Here is a 19,379-nt window from a genome sequence, read left to right on the forward strand (position 1 = left end):
GAATTAAGACAAAAACATATGGAATCCTATAAACCTAATCTTTGCAATGTCATTCATAGGATCATAGGAGGTTACTAGGCTATAGGCCTTGAGGCCCTTATAAGCCTAGCCAAGAGTTTAGCCCATGTTTAGACAAATCAGTTCCTGATGGCCCATGTCCAGCAGGGACATGGGTGGAATCCCTTGGGTATATTTTCTGTTTCTTATCCAGTTATCCAGGTTGCGCTTAAAAAGTGGTAAAGAGGTACTCTGCTTGATGTGGAGAGGGAGTCTATTCTATAGATGGAGGGGTCTCTGGGACACAAATCTGTCCCAACAACAAATCCCGTTGATGTCACAGACCATGTTGAGGCCACGTGTGCGCGTTACTCTAGTGGAGCTTGACCTGTGGTTATGCAGCAGTCCCATCAAGGTGGGGTCCGTGATCGCCTTCTATGCCTGATAGAGGTCACCTCTGATGAGTCCATATGAAACTGAATAGAGGGCTAAGGCTTTTAGCCTATCTGTTTATGGTAGATGTTTGAGGCCCTGGATTCTCATGGTGAGGAACGTCTGTGGTTTCTCCAGCTGCTGCATTTGCTTTGCGATGTGCTGAAAGGGGTGTTGTACTCAATAGTGGGCCTTATAAGGGCAGAATACAGGATATTATGACCTCCTTGTCCCTGGATGAGATACCCTTACTTATGAGGTGGGCTATGTAGAAGGGTTTCTGTACAGTGAAAGCAACATGGTGGTCAAAAGTCAGGTTGCTATTAACCTGGGTGCTCAAATCTCTCATGACTGACTGCATCCTTAGGACGTTGCTATTAATGTGATAATTTGGGAAGACATCACTCTCCCCAAAGGGAATGATGATGCATTTTTTGGTATTTTCTGGCACCAGTCATTTGCCTGAGTGAGACCCTTTTGGAGGATGTCCACATCACTGTGGGAATTGACGACAACACTCAGCTTGTAGTCATCTGCAAACTTGGTCAGCCATAGCTCACTGGTTTTGACCTGCACCTCAGAAAAGTATATCCCAAGTAACAGAAGCCCCAAGACTGAACCCTGGGGTACGCCACTTGTTATGGGTCTACCGCTTGAGGTGGCTTTCCCTGTTTTGAGTAGGTGAGTTCTATCAGTGAGCCAGTTTGCTACCCATCTGGTAACATATGGATTGATGCCTAGTTGAGACAGTTTATCCATTGTGCCCAAGTGGGGAATAGTGTCAAAGGCTTTAGCTAGGTCAAGGTAGGTGGTGTGCACAGTCTTCCCCTCATCCAAGGCTTTGGTGACTGTCTCAAAGAAGACTACCAAATTTAGCAGACATGACCTCCCCTTGAAAAAGCCAAACTGTGTGGGATTAAGAGTTTGGAGGTTGCCAATGTCCTTGTTAATGAGGTCCATGATAATCCATTCCATGACTTTGGAGAGCTGTCTAGTTAGACTGATGGGTCTATAATTTCCCAGATCGGTGGACGCTCCACCTTTATGTAAAGGGATGACAATGGCTATCCTCCACTCAACTGGGATGAAGCCAGTACTCAGGCTTTGGTTGAATAGGGTGCCTAATGGTGCTGCAAGTTCCTGCCTGAGTTCACATAGGATGAGCCTGGGATGTTATCGGGTCCCATGGAGGCTCCATTTTTTTGCCTTTGAGAGAGCATTGATGACCTGTTCCCTAAATATAAGGGGAAGGGGGCAGGTACTGGCGATGTCCTGATTAGGGGGACAGAGGGGTAAAGTTTTCATTGAATCTGTCAGCCAGCAAGTTTACTATATGCCGGCATTTGTGTATGCAGTGTCCTTGACCACCAGTTTTGAACAGATCTGGGTGCTTCCTTTGAGGTTGCAGACATATGTGAAGAAGGTCTTATGATTGTCTCTAGTAGATGTGATGAATTTGGACTCTGTTTGCTTTGGAGGATTTCACTAGTGCTCTTATTTGCTTGTTCAGGCTAAGAAGATATTGCTTCCAACTGGGCACCTGCTCCTTCTTTGTCTTGTACAGCATTTTTTTTCTTTTTGTTATAGAGTTTATTTATTGCAGATGTCCACCAGACAGGTTTACTCTTCCTTGCAGAGGATGATTTAGTCCTGGTGGGTATTCCTGATTCCATGCATTTATATAAATGCTCGTATAGTGCTTTGGTGTAGTTTTGGATATTGGTGCCATTTCCTGCAGAGAGGGAGTGGGCTGTGAAGTTGTTTAATACCATCCTTCAGGAGGGTGTAATCAGCTGTGGGGAAGTTTTTATGTCTGATCCTAGCTAGAGGGGGTTTGGGGGAGATGGGGACTTTAAAAATAACCGCTTTATGGTCAGATCTTACCAGGGAGGATGATACTGTAGGGATGGTGCAGTGGTTACTCATGTTGGTTAATACCAAGTCCAAGATATTATCACCTGTTGGGGTATCGACTAGCTGTTCCAAGGTATTTGCATTGACAAAATCAAGGAATCTCTGGTCATTTGTGTTCTGGCATGAGTAGTTCTTCCAGTCAGTGTTTGGGAAATTAAAGTCACCCAGGATCAGAGTAAAGGGTTGAATCCTGGTAGATTCGATCAGGTCCAAATAGGCAGATTGGGCATCTTGAGTCAGATTTGGGGGACGGTAGCTAGCTGTGATTTGAATAGGGGTCTTGTCAATGGTTAACTGCACCTGGAGTGTTTCCTGTGCATCATACTGTTTGACCAGCGTAGGGGTGTGTATGTCTTTAATGTATATTGAAACTCCACCTCCTTTGGCTTTACAGCCCACAATTTGGGGACTGAATGTATGATAGGATGAATAACCAGGTAAGGCTGGGTTGCTGTCCACAGCTTTGAACCAGGTTTCTGTGACTGCACAGATGTCAGCATTTTCCAGGTTTAGGAATGCTTGTAATGAGTGCAGTTTCATGTTTAGACTCCTGGCATTTAGCAGCATGACCTTTAGTTTGTGTCTTGTTGAAATTTTTATGTTGGTAGGTTTAACCTCATCACTTTTCCTAAAAAAGACACTATAGGGGAGGCAAGAGCCTTTGCCAGAAGCCTGAAGCCCAGGTGAGACAGATGCCAGCCATCTCTGGCAAAGCATCATGGTCTGTCGATCAGATCTTCCCAGGCTGTCAGGTACTGGATCCCCCTGGAATGACATTAGAAACTATGCCAATTGTTAAAGTCAGTCATTTTCTGTTTGTATTGAGGATTCCCTCTGGATGATGGCAGAATGTTGCTTAAGGCTAGGGACGTACCTGGCTGGGACATATAATCAATGAACTCAATCATGTCTCTCCATGTAGTCCAGAGAGGTACATCTCAAGTCATTCACGTCAATATGGACTATGACAGAGTCATACCAGTGCCTGTTGTTGTGAGACTTGAGTGTGTATGTGGTATATGACAGATTTTGGCACCTGACAGACAACTAACCGTGATTTTCTCCTTATCCAGCCTGGTGAGAGGCACATCTGTGTGTCTCACAATGGAGTCTCCTATGACTAATATGTTAGGTTTATGATGAATCCTTAGTGGCTGTGAGGCACAGTTGTGTGGACTGTGCATGGTATGTTGTGTGGAGGGCTGTCGAGATCGCGTGTGTTTTTGCCTCTGATGTCTCTATGGTTTGGGTATGTTTATCTGGAGGACCTCCGCATATGTAGGTGTGGGTGGTGTTTGAGGTGTAGTGATTGTGTTGACAATTTTTTTGGTGCCAGATATACTGGCTTGAGGGGAAGAGAGCTTGGACTCTAGGTTCCTAATGTAATTGCATCTCTCACAAGTTGTGTTCCTAGGTGGTAATAGTAGATGGTTGTCTGTGTACATGAGGCAGTTGCTACATTGTCTCAGGATGCCCATATCAAGTAGACTGGCAGGAGAAACGGTAATAAATTGTCCATCCATATTTATCATAATCCGAGGGAGAAAGGCCGGGGAGAGCTAATTGGTAGGCTTAAAGCCCAAGTGCTTAAACCAAAACTAAGAGCTTAGAATAACACTTAATTTAGACAGGCTATAAACAAGCAGTAATAAATGCAACAGAAAAGATGCAGTTGAACACTTTAGAGAACAGGCAGCAAGTATCAGGAAAAAGCAAAGCAAGATGAAGTAACAGAGTAGTAGGAAGAAACACAAATTAGAAAAATATAAGCAGCTGAATAAAGTGTCTTTTTTAAGAGCAGGAACAGGAGATAATTAAAGGTTAAGTGACTAAGGGGTTTGGCCTTCCCAAATGATCTCTGTATTAAGTAGAATAAAGAGATGGGACTGGGAGGAGTGTCCCAGATCAAATTTACAGTAGGGGCAGACAACTGCAAAAGCCACAAACTTTAAGAACATAACAGCAATAGGGTGGGAGAAAAAAGTTTCAGCACAGATCAGAAAACAAAATTTGGCCAGCATATATATAAGTAATTCAGCCAAGCAAAAATAAATAAAGACCATGCAGAACACTGAACAGTTGAAGTGCCAAAAAATCTACTGATCAGCTCTATATTTCCAGATTGTTTGAAAAGCACTCAGTCAGAACACAAGGAGATTCCAGCAATGATATGCAGGAATTTACAAAAAGGTAATATTTTATACCATCAAGATGAAAGCCAAGCCTTGGGACAATCGGATGACATCAGGAGTGAAATATAATTTTGTTGCTAGAAATGCCAGAACACTTGCAGTACCATATCATTGTTTTTAATGATGATCTGTAATTACTAAAACTTTGGGATTGTAGTTTCACTTGTATGAAACAAATTTCCAGCAGAGATTGGTATTTTTATTTTTATTTCTGACTTTCAGGAAAGAGGTTAACATCTTAAATCTGTTGTCCAGTAAATGTTAGCACTTTGGTTTAGACTAAAGATATTGAACTTTATTTTCTTTGGTTATCGTAATATATTTTATTAGATTTCTTCTTCTTTGCTCACCAGTGAGAGTGGGGAGCCTTGAGCAGCCTACCTGTCCCTGTAGGAAGTGACCTCAGCACAAGAAGCTGTAGTAATTGGTTGTTTTGGACCATTTGTAGCTCTTTTGTAGTTCCCTGTTTAAAATCTGTGTTTGCAAGGCTTTGCGCGGTTGTGTGCATAGCGCAGCGCCGGTTAAACAAGGTTAAACTACTTCTGGCTCCGCCAAGTCTGCTCTTCAAATTTTCCCTTAAGGAAGCTCTACTCTTAGTATAATCAGACTACTCACTATATTATAAGCCTAGCACTTGTTCTCAATACTTCTCTACTAAGTAAGCACTCTCGTACTAAGTAAAGCACTACATCTACCTACCACCTCTGTGAATATCCACTTCCCTTAAAGGTACAGCACTCCCTTATACTATTCTAGCATGTTGAGTGGTAGATTACTGGCGTCCTCTCCAGTTCAGCTGGTCAATCTGGGTATCTTGAGACAATGTTACAATTGTCTCATGTACATAGACAACCCTCTCCTCCTCCCAACAAACACAAATACATGTGAGAGATGCAACTATATAGCCAAACTGGAGGCAGAACTCTCTCAATTCAGGGCCAGCATGACCAGACAGGAGGAGATGGTAACCACACACACAACAATCCCAGTCCCATATAGACCTACCACAACTGCAAACCAAACACACAAAAACACAAATACATACTCGGAGGCTCTAATAAAAAACTTACCAAAACAACAGAGGCTCCCAAAGCAGACCTCCAAAAATTCACCACCTCAAAACAAAACACATGCAACACATACTTCAATAAATCAGTGTGTCAACCAATCACAGCCGTTAAGGCCAAACACCATGCCTGATACACTAGTAATAGGTGACTCTATAGTCAGACACACTGATGTCCCGCTAACCAGGCTGAACAAGGAGAGGGTGACTGTGAGCTGTCTATCGGGTGCTAGGATCCGCCACATAACACACGCACTCAAGTCTCTCCAAAGCAAGTACAAATATGACTCCGTCATTGTCCATGCTGGCGTGAATGACGAGACGTACCTCCCTGGACTACATGAAAGGAGACATAGAGGAGCTCTCCGATTATGTAGCCCAGGCTGGTATGACCCTGACCCTGAGCAGCATCTTGCCCTCACCAAGAATGATACCACAATACAAAGACAAGATGATCAGCTTTAATAATTGGCTCAAGTACTGGTGTCATTCTAAGGGGATCCAATGTCTGTCTGCCTGGGATGACATGTTGAACAAGCCACGCTGCTTCGCAAGTGATGGCTTACACCTGTCACCACTCAGCTTCCGGATATTGGCTAAGGCTCTTGCCACCCCCATAGTGCCTTTTTTAGGCAAGGCTCAAAAGACAAACCCACCTCCTTAGAAAACAAAAATGAAAAAAAACTAAGGGTAATGCTGCTCAACGCCAGAAGTCTAAATCTCAAGATGCAGGCACTCGATGCACTCCTCAGCATGGAGAACATCGACGTCTGTGCAGTAACTGAAACCTGGTTCAAGGCTCCTGAGAGCACCCCAGCGCTACCAGGCTATACCTCATATCATGCTTTTCGCCCCAAAACCTGGGCCGAACCACAAAGGGAGGGGGAGTGTCCATATTCATCAAGGACACCCACACCTCCAGGTTAGTAGCAACACATGAAGCATCAGAGACGATACAGGTGCAACTAACCATAGGCAAAACTGCTATACAACTGGTAGCATGTTACAGACCACCCTCCCAATCTCAGGAACCCCACTCAACCTTCCTGAAGACTTTGGAGGATATGAATGTATCACAAAATACCATCATACTGGGAGACTTCAACTACCCAAACATAGATTGGGTACATTATTCTAGCCCTAATACCCTAGCCCAAAGGTTCCTGGAATTCATAAATTCAAATGCACTGGAACAACTAGTCACCTCTCCCACTAGGGGAGATAATGTACTAGACCTGATCATCACAAACATGGGGACAAAATGCTCCACACTGGAAGTATACCCCTCACTAGTGAGATCTGACCACAAACTAATCACCCTGTATATACATATCCCACCTCCACCCCCAGCACAAAAGACCACAGTGAAAAATGTCTCAAAAGCAGACTTCACTCTTCTTAAGACTGAGATGGTATCCTTTAAGCCCACTGTGCCAATGGATACCGCATCCCACAATGCCGAATCCTTCACAAATGCTTTCTATGGACATCTCCAAGAATGCATGGATCATGCAGTCCCAAATAAATCCAAGTCCCTCTCCACCAAAGGCAAGCGTCCTGTCTGGTGGACCTCAGCCATTAACAAATTGTATAACAAAAGACGGAAGCTACTGCACGTCAGAGCAAAATCCCATGAAGGGAAGACATCTCTGATCAATATTAGCAGAAAACTACATTCTCTCATAAAAACATCCAAGGCCAACTTTGAGAGAAAAATCGCTAATGACACTAAAGATAACCACAAAGCCTTCTTCAGCTATGTTAGAAACCTGGGCGGAAACCCTCAGATATGCTCAGAGTTAGTTCACAACAACAAAAAATACACTAAACCCACAGGTATTGCCAACATTCTGGCTGACAGGTTCAGTGCAAATTTCTCCCCTCCCTCACCCCCAAAAGAAGAAATACTTATCCCAGCTGAATGTAATCTCCCTGACATCTCAGATGTCCAAGTGAGAACCGCCCTAAATAAAGCTAAAAACACAGCATCAATGGGACCTAACGGTATCCCGGGTTGCGTGTTATGTGAACTCCAAGAGGAGCTAAACCCACACATAAAAATGCTATTTAACCTTAGCCTTACTTCAGGATATTTACCTGAACACTGGCGTACAGCAACAGTGGTCCCACTCCACAAAGGGGGTACCTCTACAGACCCTGGGAACTACCACCCCATAAGCTTAACCAGCCTGGACTGCAAAGCTATGGAAAGAATCATTATGGAACTCATAAACAGAGACATAGGGGACCTACAGACACTTGACCCCACCCAGTTCGGCTTTGTAAAGGGCAGATCCTGCCTTTTGAACCTGGTTGACTTTTTCGAAACAGTCACTAGAGCCATTGATGAGGACAAAGCAGTCCATACAGCCTACCTGGACTTGGCTAAGGCCTTTGACACAATACCCCACTCAGGCATCATAGATAAGCTCAACAGCTTAAACGTAAACCCTTATGTCACTAGATGGGTTGCAAACTGGCTAAAGGACAGAACCCATAAAGTTAAAATCGCTGGAGCAATGTCAGACTCAAAGCCAGTCACAAGTGGTGTCCCACAGGGATCTGTTCTGGGACCCCTCTTGTTCGACATTTGTTTCTCAGATGTTAAAGCAAACATGGGAGGGTTGTGGCTGACAAAGTTCGCAGATGACTGCAAACTAGGCGCCATAGTCGATACACCAGCGGACACATACATCCCACAAAAAGGCCTCACAGAAACGGACAACTGGTGCCGGAGTCACGGCCTTAAACTAAATGCCAAAAAATGTATAGTCATTCCCTTTGGGAAAAACAAAGTACCCACAAATTATCACATAGACAGCAACCCACTGAGTACGGAAAAAGTAATCAGAGACCTAGGGACCCAAGTCGACGGCGACCTCTCATTTGACACCCACGCTACAAAGTGGTTAGAAAAACATTCTACCGCACACCTCATCATGAAGGGATTCACATCCAGATCCAAGGATGTCATTGTACCCCTATACTCCTCCCTCATCAGACCCATGATTGAGTACAATGCCCCATTTGGTATTTACCTCACCTGGCATTTGCAACAGCTGGAGAGACCACAAAAGTACCTCACCAAGAGGATCAAGGGTCTCCAACATATGTCTTATTCTGCCAGACTAAAGAAACTTCAGCTCTATTCAGTAGCATACCGCCTGCTCAGAGGTGATCTCTGCCTGACGTACAAGGCCATGTCCAATCAGGATCTGATGGACATGCTCCACCTCAAAAAATCCAAATCCATCAGGACCACGAGAGCTAAAGACTTAAACCTCGGCACAAGTATGAATAGGACATGCTGGAGGGATAGATTCATAACCCAGAGGCTTCCCATGCTTTGGAACAAGATCCCAGTTCATATTAGGCAGAGCCCCTCACTGACTCTCTTCAAGTGAAATCTTGATGAGTGGATGGGAGATCGTAAGTTTACCCCAGGGGTCACATCTGTGTCACTGCTAGACAGGGGCACAGTAAACTAATTCTATTACATAAGGGGACCTTCATTGTGTCACTACTAGACAGAGGCACAGTATTCTAAATTTATTCTGTACATTTTTTGTACCATTTCATGGGATGGCAAAAGCCACATCACTATGGCTAGGCTTACAAATGCCCCAGGGCAGATAGCCTAGTACTATACTATGAAACTATGATTGTGCATAATAAACTCTTAAAGTAACATGTATGAGTCACGTCTGTATATTTTTACTATTTCCTGCAGTTAGGAGTCACCTTTCGCTTAATGTAATTTTTGTACTATATTCTTTATCTCTCATGTTTATTAAATGGTTTACTGTGGTTGTACTATATTTGGCTAAACATAGCCATCCCACGTACCCCTTAAATCCAAAATAGCATGGGGAAAGCAGAAGAGCTGAGTTGCTTTTTTCTGTTAGTGGCCATAACCTCCTTCCCATACAGAGGGCTGCAGCCAATGCATTATTTTGTTTAATATCATTTAAATAGTCATTGCACTTCAAGGTTGGAGAAGAGTGGACATTTTGAAGATTCTGCATTGGCTTTGCTATTTCAGTATGAAAAAAAAAGCTGTCCAAGACTCCTGCATTTAGTTAGATGTGTGGCTCCCATTTATTGTTCCTGACCTTAGTTCTATTCCAAAAAAGTGATGCCTTTGTGGTAAACAAATGAAAAAATATTGTAGGGAACATGAATGATCGGAACAACTTATCAGTGTGAATTGATGTACAGTAAAGTGCCTTTACAAATCAAATGCATTTAGTGTGAGGTCAGTAACTTGACCACAAAGGAGACTATCATAGGCTGCTGGGTCATGTTTTTCTAAACTATAATCTTGATTTGTAAAATTGCAAATGTGCTTCCATGTTGAGTGCAAAAAACCTTAAAAATATTGTTACAAAGTGCATGGGATAATTGTCTTGGAAATGGTTATAAAGGAGATACTGTACTCTTGTCACTGTTTGTTCTGCCTTTTTCCATCAGGAACCTGTAGAGATAGACCCAGATGAAGAAGTACTAGATACGTCTGACAACAGAGAGAATGATCTAGGAGCTGTGGAAGAACAACGAAGCGTCATCTTACATCTGCTTTCTCAGCTGAAACTTGGCATGGATTTGACAAGAGTGAGTAGCCTTTAAAGTAAAATGAGTCAGATTGCCTGAATATGTCATATTTCATTTCATTTCCAAGGATCGGGATTGCTGCTGTTGATGAGAATGTAGCTTCTATTTATTGCCATGTTCCTCTCCTGTGCCCTTGCTAAGATGTTTCTCCATTTCTGTGTATCACACACTGCATATTCCTTCTCTTTCCAGTCCTTTTGTTCTGATGGCTCACTCAATAGCCATTTACTTGTGATTACCTTGACTATCATCTGTCAAAATTAGACCCTTGTTACTCTTATTAAGGGGGTTAAAAAGAATAGATTAAAAAATATAAAGAGGTAACAAAAACAGCTGACTAAAACACAGCAAAGAGTAACTGTGCCTATAAACAACTAGGATGGTCGAGTAAAATGAATTTCTAATTCAGGTAGTGAAGAGCTTCCTCCTTCCCTTTCAGTATCCATTTTCCTTAATGTACGTTACATATGTAAGAGTGTAAAGCTTTCCTTGTTTGACTTTTCTGGCATAGCCCTTACATAATAGGCAGCTAACAGCCATTGCCAGGTATCTACAAAAGCTTTTATTTGAGGAAAGTGGCTAGCCTGGAGTGTATACTTTTTATATAGGTGTCCTGCCTTTTTAAGAACCTATTTCCAGCTTTCTCATCTGTGTCACCTACTTTGGTATTGTTGAGGGAGCTTCTAAAAATTGTTTGACTCTTTTTAAAAGTTTCCACTATACTCTGGAAGATTCTTCTTTCACCTCATGACTTTTGATTAGGTTATGCATCTCATTCATTTCTGTCATGAGCCTTAGTCCTTTTAGACACAACATTATGCCTAATTTTTTTTACATTTGGAAGGATTTTTGTGCCAGCTTCCTAATACAGGACACATAAGTCATCATTTGTATTGATTGATTCATTCATTTATCCTACACTTTTTTTCCATTCAGGCATCAGCAGCAGTGGTGCAGTGTTTATGGAGGTAACTGCTAAGTGAGGTATGTAATAACACTGGCATAAGTGGGCATGTACATGTAGGAGTGCCATACTTATCTAAGAAAAAACAATGCACAAAGCAGCACCGATACTACTGCAGGAATAGTAATTTAATGCATCGACTCCATCTGTTCAGCACAAGTCCTTCAATCGTCCTAGAAGGTTTCATGCTGAAGCACTGGACACGATGCGTTAAATTACTTCCTGCAGCAGCATGCTGTGCGATACATGTAGGAGTTCAAATTGTTTCTGCTGCATTTCTTATTAAAGCCATAATAAGTAGATCGTTACTTGTGTTTTCAGGTTTTGATTTTTAAGTGTGGAATGCTGAACTTGTCAGCATTTGTGTATAGTTCTCATTAGTTCTAATTTTCAGTTAGGTAATTCCTGATTTGCAGTCTGCACATTATTTTTCAATTAAATTATTCCTACACTCGTAGGCTGTATCCCAGGAGGAAGAGACATTAATCTGCATTTTTCTTTACTGACTGCATCACTTTTTTAAAATATAAGGTAAATCTTGACCCATCTGTGGGCCTGACTTTCTGTTTCTCTTCTAGTGTAACTGTTTACAGATGTATATATTTTTATTTTGACCCCTGAAACTTGAACCATGCGTTGAACCAGTCTTTCTTCCATGTGAGAACCTTACATTTCACACGTACACAGTCCCAAGGATTTTACATGATGTGGCTGATGTGGGAATGGTCACTGAATCACATAAGTAACAGCTTCACTCAACAGACCTCTTGCTTTACAAGCTACGCACTTCTCCTAGTTCTTTGGTCTTTGCCCAAGATTCAGCAAAAGGTCACCAAAGATGTGCAACTATTTTCACCCCCCCACCCATCTGTTTTTATGCTAATTCCTAATGTTTTTGGATAGTATATATACTTTAGCTCAGTAGGATATTTGTAGTTCGTCTTGATTTCCTCATGTTTTGTTGTGTAATGTGGACTGTATGCATGTAGATGCCTTTAAGATCTGCCTGTCAGTTGCCTACTTGAGTGTTCATTAACTATGCTATCATCCTTTACTTGGGTTTCACAGTGGAGAAAGAGCGAGTAATACAGCCCCCACTGAATGTTTAGAACTTTATTTATTTATTTTCAGTTTGATTACCGGGGAAGTCCACTGGGCCAAGAAGTGCCCATTTTCAGTGGAGGCCCAGGGCATAAGGAGTTGACTTGAGGAAATGTTTATCATGTAATTAATATATGCTGTTGGTGTATAATACCAGTCACACAAATAAAGTGACGTGTAGTAAGAAAATGAGCAATGAAACAGTGCATTGTGAAATAACTGTAACAGAAACAGAAAAAAACATTTTGGGGGAGGGGGATGGTACTCCTCCCCCAAAACATTTTGGGGGAGGGGGATGGTACTCCTCCCCCTGTACCCTCCAAATCTTGACATCTTTAAGTGTACTAACTCCAGGACTGCAGAATTTTGGGGTTAATTATAAATTTCATTACCCACAGTTCCATGGTCACACTGATTCTTTAATTATTTTTATCACTCTGCCTATTCTTGTGTAACCTATTCCATAAAAGCGTTTTACAGCTTTTGATCATATTTGAAATAACTTTTACATCCGCCCCTTCTTTTTGCCTATGTTTTAAACCACAATTAGTCTTCCACTACTATTACTTGCATATTTACACTCACGTAATCAAGCATTTTCTTAAACATGTTTTTCTTTTTTTTTTTGTATAGTGTATGGATGGAGCGCAATTATCCTATATATTTGACTCCAACATCTTGTATCTAATATTACTGTTCTAACACTATTAGAGTGTAATCCAGAATCTCTATACATTGTTTACATAAAATGGCTATACCCGAGTATTTTTCATCTCCTAGGTTCGATATAAGCTTGCCTTCACATAACCCATTAACTTGCATTCTTTCTTCTGTTGTTGTTGTTGTATATCTGTTAATACTGTAATGTCTGTATCTAATCTTCTACACCATTCCACTATTCCTAGCCTCTGGTGAACATTCTTTATACTATTTATATTTATGGCTACGATTCCCACTTTGTGAAAGTGTCTTATTACTTTTATCCTTTCCCTGTCTTCTTTCCTCCTAAACGTATATTTTTGAACTTGTGTTTTCTGTCTTTTCACTCTTTTTTCCAGTAGAGCTTCTTTTACTTCTGACTTTTATCCATTTATCTTCTCCTTCCTCGCATGAATTACTTACTTCTTCTTCTATCGCCCCTTCTTTACTTTTCATTTCCTTTATATTTTCATTTACTTCCATTTCTATATCAGTCTCAGTTTCTGTATTATCTACTAACACACCTTCACTGTTTTGTTCTGATATTACCTGTGTATCCATTTCTGTAGTATTACAGTCCATCCATGAATGCCCTATCTTTCCACACTTTATACATTTTTGCTTACATTTTTTAGCTTTATGACCCATTTTACCACAAATTAAACATTTCCTTTTACTTGAATTGTTAATTAAATGGTCATCTTTACCGCACAAAAAACACGCCTTCAGTTGTCCCAGGTATCTAACCAATCCCTTATTCCCTTTCACATTAATTGTACTCAGCAAATGCATTATTTTGCCATTTTACATTTTCAGTATACTACTTTCCCAACCCCGAGTCCATAAACCTCCGTTGCCATAGATTTTTGTAATGTCTAAAACATGTCTACACACAGTTCTCATATAGTCTTTTAAATAATCTCTTTCAATTTCAGTTGGAAATTATATAAATATTCATTTTTTGGCTTCACTGTTAAATGCCTGTACCACATGCATGTTCCAAGGATTTTCATCCTTTCTCTTTTCATATTGTTCTAAAACGATTACCATATACTGTGCCTCCTCAAAGAAAATGTCACAAAAAGTATCTTTATTAATACAAGTAAACACTCTTACCTCTCTGGATCTGATACCCAGTGGTGAAATGATGCTGTCCCATATTTCATACTTGTCCAATTCCTTCTCCCTATTACTAATTATTCTTACCTGATGGTTTCTTTTTACTTCTGCCTTTTTTTCTTCTCATCTTTCACTTTCTCTCACCGTCTGTGTATAGGAATTCTTCTCTTCCTTCCCTAATTCCTGCATCACTAATACTAATACTTGGATTTTATGTGATTTCTCCACATGGCGCTTCCTTCTCATTCTCTGGCTCACTCTCTTCATTTAATTCTTTCAAGTAAACATCCCACAACCCTCCCAACTGTAGGGTTGTAACAACACACTCTGGTGTTGCAAACTCAGATGCAAACAAATCTTGCTTAAAAAGCACTTCTGAATCTGCCGTGTCTACCTCAACTCCCTCATTTTGCCTTTTAATTGATACTGTACCACTCTCTTTTCTCTCCTCTCCATCCACTTCACTGCTTCACATCTGACTCCTCCTCTGCCGTATTTAACAGCTGCTGAGTAACAGCATCTTTTATTTCACACACACAAAAAACACTTTCTTTCTCCACCATTTTCCGACTTCTTGCTTCTCCAAGCTGTCTTCTTGCCCAGACCAGAAGACAGGAAGTATAACACAGAATTGTGTCCCCATATGCTCTGAAAAGAATAGGAGTTTCCCCTGTGCACTGGCCGGATTTCCCATCTCAGTATGATTATCATCTCGTCTCTCTCCTGAAAAGAAGCCACTAGCCTAGTGGGACTTACCTGGTCAACAAAGTATAAATAAATGTGCATGGGAGGTTGAAGAAATCAAGTTACTCACTGAAGGCCCATGTGGACATGGGGAGCATAGACAGCCGTTGGCACAGAACTAGGCAGCAGCCTAGGAAGCAACTCTGGTAGTGATTTTTTTTTTTTCACTTAAAATAAATAAATAAATAAAATGTATACATACATAAAATGCAAAAAAAAAATGATCTAGCTGAGTAGCGTCCTATGCTGCTGCTTTTTCTTTGCACAAAGCTGTCTGTACTCCCCATGTCTGCAAGGTGTTTTTTTTTTTTTGGATAACTTTATTTTCTTAACCTCCCAAGAACATTTATTTTGTTTTTCTTTACACTTTGGCATGGTGGGACTTAGTCAACAGTGACTTCTGACTTTGAGGAGAGACACAAGGGGGTACTCCTATTAGCTTGGAGAACTTTAGTTAGGGTAGCAGGGAGGTTCCCCTGCTCCTTTTGATAAATGCAGTGGGATATTTTACATCAGCCTGAGCTTGTGACTAAGTTGGGCGGTGAGACTTCTATTAAACTTCTCATCTGGAGGACAGACATGCTAGTTGATTGACTATATTAAATTATAAATTATCTATATATTTGTTGTGTTTACCCTTGTCCGTCTGCCATCTGTCATAACTGAAAAATATCAAAGAAATATTAGTTTGCTTACTTAGTCAAACTGAATAAATAAGGTATGGCTTATATCCATTCCTACCTACATAAGCATACACTGTTCTGAATTATATATTAAAAAACTGTGCATGGCATGAATTTTGCAATAAAAAAGAAAGTTATAACTAGTTTATTTATGTTCTGTTACTGGGATGGTATTAGCTGGGCCTTTAAGGACTCCTTTTCAGTAGAGGCCTGATATGAACAGATCTTCTGGAGCATTTCTCCCCGGGTCTCTGCTGAAAACAGGATCTGTGGAACCTAGTCGGACTTTCCCGGTCAACAAATGTTAATTAAATAAATAAATAAAAAAATAAAATGAACAGATCTAAAAGATAAGTTAAACAATGTCATGGGTTGAAATATATAAATACATAAAGATGATTGAAAAAATAAGCAATAAATGAGTATTTTGATTTACAGTAGAATACCATAAAGTAGATAAGTAAAAAATGTAATTGGTCAGATATTTGTTAGGAATGGATAGAAAAGGATAAAGCAGAGATTTGGAGAAACGAAAAAAGAAAACAAATTACAAGTCTGTAAATTAAAAATGAGTTAAGTGAAACACTGTGAGGTTCAAATAATTTTGTGTAAGTTAAGAAAAGTTGAGTGTGTGTAAGGATGTCAAAAGCAAAAAGTAATTAAGGATAAGGGAAAGAAGCAGAAAATAAATTTATTGTGTAAGACGTGGTACGTGAAAGGGATGAAGAGATCACACTTTGGTTTGGAAGAAGTGAAATGAAAATGCAGGGAAGAAAGGATATAATTAATACAGAAAGGCGTGTGGAAAGTTCCAGCTGAGAAAATAAGTTAGGGAGGAATAGATAAGGTGGACTGCTATTTATTTAATAAGAGTTATTGCAGCTGAAATAAGATGATAAGAGAAATGTATTATTGAAGAAGTCCTTAGCCTGGGGAGATGCTGCAAGACTACAGCTAGGAGTGTAGCAGAAAAGGTTTTAGCTCATCTTTGAAGCAGTTAGTGGATGTTGTAAGTGTTATATTTGTGAGAATGGAAAATAATAGATCTGATGTCCCTTTCTTTCTCAACTTATGGGTTACGGATCCAACCTCAGATCAGACCTGGCCACATTATCACACACTTACGGATTCAAATCTCAAATTCCTCCCTCTACCCACAATGTCCCTGTCTTTGCAGTGCATTTTCAGTGTTTTTTTTTTTGTTTCGAACCTATCTTTCCTGTCTTTGATATTCTGTCCTTCCTACTCTGTTTAAGGGTATCCTTGCTACCTTAGTTGGTAGCCCCCTCTTCTAAACAAAATAAATAACTTTTACTGGTAACTTTCTCTAAACTTTTCTTGTTAGCTAATTAAGGCCAAGAAACTGATCAGCTTTAAGAAATGCTGTTCATGTAGGCACAAAATTCCAAATTCTGATACCCACAGGGAATGTGTTTGTCTAGGAGTGGCACATCTTTCCACTAATTCTGTTTATGCCACTTTTAATTCTTGGGCATTAGCAAATAGGAGAAACAAATTGGTTTTGAAAAGATTGCTGCCTCCATCTTCCTCTTCTGCGTTATGGGCTCAAACCCCCAGTGAACACCTTAAGGCATCTTCAAAGCCTTGGAAGAGAAGAAGATCCAAAGAATTTTGGGTTAGAATTCTTTGGATCCTAAAAAGAAACAGATCCAAAATCATTGGATCTGACTCATTTTGGTGAAGTCTCCTAAGAGGTTTTCGGGTCCTCATTCCTCTGATTCGCTGTCTGTACCTAAGTTCCCACAAACCCACTCACTCAGGTTCGCAGTTGATTCAGTATCCCCTTGGCTCCACTCTTCATTTCATCAAACTACACCGAAGAGAGACTTGAGGCCTCAGTCCATCACCTGTTCCGTGAGATCCCCCAGAAGTCTTTCCAAGACTGATATGGATAGGATGATGAGAAAGTACCTCTGAGCTCAGATCCAGATGGGGGTTATTCAGTTTCGGTCTCCCATTGGATCCGTGAGCCTTCCCTCCAGTTCCCATGTAGTTATATCTCCTTCTCTGATCCAGCTTATGGTTTCAGAACCCTCTGATCTGAGAGCCTTGATAGAGTCGGTGTCAGATCCCAAGACAACCAAGTCTTCAGCTCCAGATCCCAAGACAACCAAGTCTTCAGCTCCAGTAGTTTCCCTGACTAGTTCTGTTGCTGTTCCTTTTGATCAAGAAGAATCCCAGAGCCATAGTGTCGGTGTTGGATCCAGGGGTGCCATGGTCTACTCTGATATTGTCGAAGCCATTCTTGCCCTTTTGAGCCTAAGTTCAGGTCTGGCTCCCTCCTTGAGGCATGGATCAGGACAGAGTCAGTGCTCGGCCACTTCAGAGGTTTCAGCCTTGGTGCTGCCGGCTATTGCTTCTCCCAGTCCATCTGCTTTTGAGGTAGTGGAGAGGGCCCACTTTCAACCTAGAAAGCCGATCTCTGTCTCCTGTATGGATCTTATACCTGTGCCTCCAAGATTTGATCCCATTACTCCTTTTCCTCAGGGACAGAGACAGTACCACCTAGCATCCAGACAGTTTTCATACAGTAAATTCACCTCTATTAAGATACCTCCCAGAGCATCCCACTACAGAGGTTCCCCATAAGAGAATGTTCAGAAGGAGGCACATAGATATTCCCCCTGTGGAATCTCTCACAGACGATACCGATTTTGAGGAAGTAGAAGGGTCCCCCAGATCTCCACTGGATGTTGTCTCTTTTGGAGACATCCGTGAGATACTTGAGCAAAAGAGTGGATGATCTTCCAGTTTTTCTGGAAGATTTTGCTTCTGGCCCATCTCTATCTTGGGTGACTCTCACTGCTGATGAGCTTATTGACCTAGTCTATCACTGGGCATGGAAGGAGCCGGAACAAATTCCCTGTCACCTAGATAAAATTTTGGCACCACCGAAGGATAGAACCCATTGGAACAAAGTAGTCCATGTTGATGCTATGGTTATGGTGGCAGCCTCAAAAATAGAGCTAGCTGAACAGCTCTTGTTCATCCCCTAACAGAGAGTCAAGGGTGTTGGACAGATTTGGGAAACACATTTTTGCTTCAGCGACCTTTACCTTGCATCCCTGAACTATTTAGTGTATTTTACAAGACTGCAGAGGGATTTGACCAAGAATCACTCCAAATCCCTGTCTGAATCCATGTCTGTGGAGGACTGTAAGCGGTCACCTTCACAGCTGGCCACTCTATCATCCATTTCCAATGTGTTCAGGATGTTAATATCCCATGCTGCAGAGGGTATCTCATGAGCTTGCCGGTTCAGTCATTGTTGTCTGGAGACATGCCTGGATGCAGTTATATGATGTGGTGCTCTTCACATATTTTTTCATTGGTGCTCCTTTCGACGGAATGTCTTTGTTTGGCTCTTCTGTTAAAGAAATTCTTTCCTGTAGTGCACAAGAAGGAAAGACCCTTTCTGCTGTAGGGATTTGCTTTTCTACCCCAATGATCTTTTTCCAGAGTCAAAGAGGGGGCAAGAAAATTTGGCTCTGTAAATCTCAGGGTTTTTCCAGGCTGTACGTGGGGACAACTCCAAGGGCAGGGGGGGGGAGTTCAAATGGAAGATACCATCCTCATGGCAGAGGAGGCCCACAAAACCAGGGTTTCTGAGACTTCTTTCCAGATAGACCCCTTCAGCAAATCTGAAGAGTTTGCTCAACTGCTCACCTGTGGAGGCAGTCGGGGGGGGGGGGTGCACTTGTCCTTGTACCCAGATGCCTGGGCTTCTATAACAAAAAACTGTTGGCTGCTAAGAATAATATCCAGAGGTTATTTCATACCATTTTTCAGATTACACTGACCAAAAGAAAGAAGTTTCCTGATGTTCTACAAAGTCA

General features: G+C 41.3%; 1 protein-coding gene across 2 annotated transcripts in view; it reads left to right on the top strand.

Moving 5' to 3' along the window:
* OSBPL11 (oxysterol binding protein like 11) overlaps positions 1-19,379 on the top strand; it is a 1,295,440-nt gene that overhangs the window by 954,994 nt on the left and 321,067 nt on the right. For both annotated transcript variants that reach the window (XM_044075008.1, XM_044075009.1), the window contains exon 8: positions 10,072-10,212. In XM_044075008.1, coding sequence (XP_043930943.1) covers positions 10,072-10,212 — 141 coding nt within the window. The remainder of the gene's footprint in view (positions 1-10,071; positions 10,213-19,379) is intronic.

The sequence above is a fragment of the Protopterus annectens genome, chromosome 6.part0 (assembly GCF_019279795.1).
Source record: "Protopterus annectens isolate FY-2018-M chromosome 6.part0, PAN1.0, whole genome shotgun sequence".
NCBI lineage: Eukaryota > Metazoa > Chordata > Ceratodontiformes > Protopteridae > Protopterus > Protopterus annectens.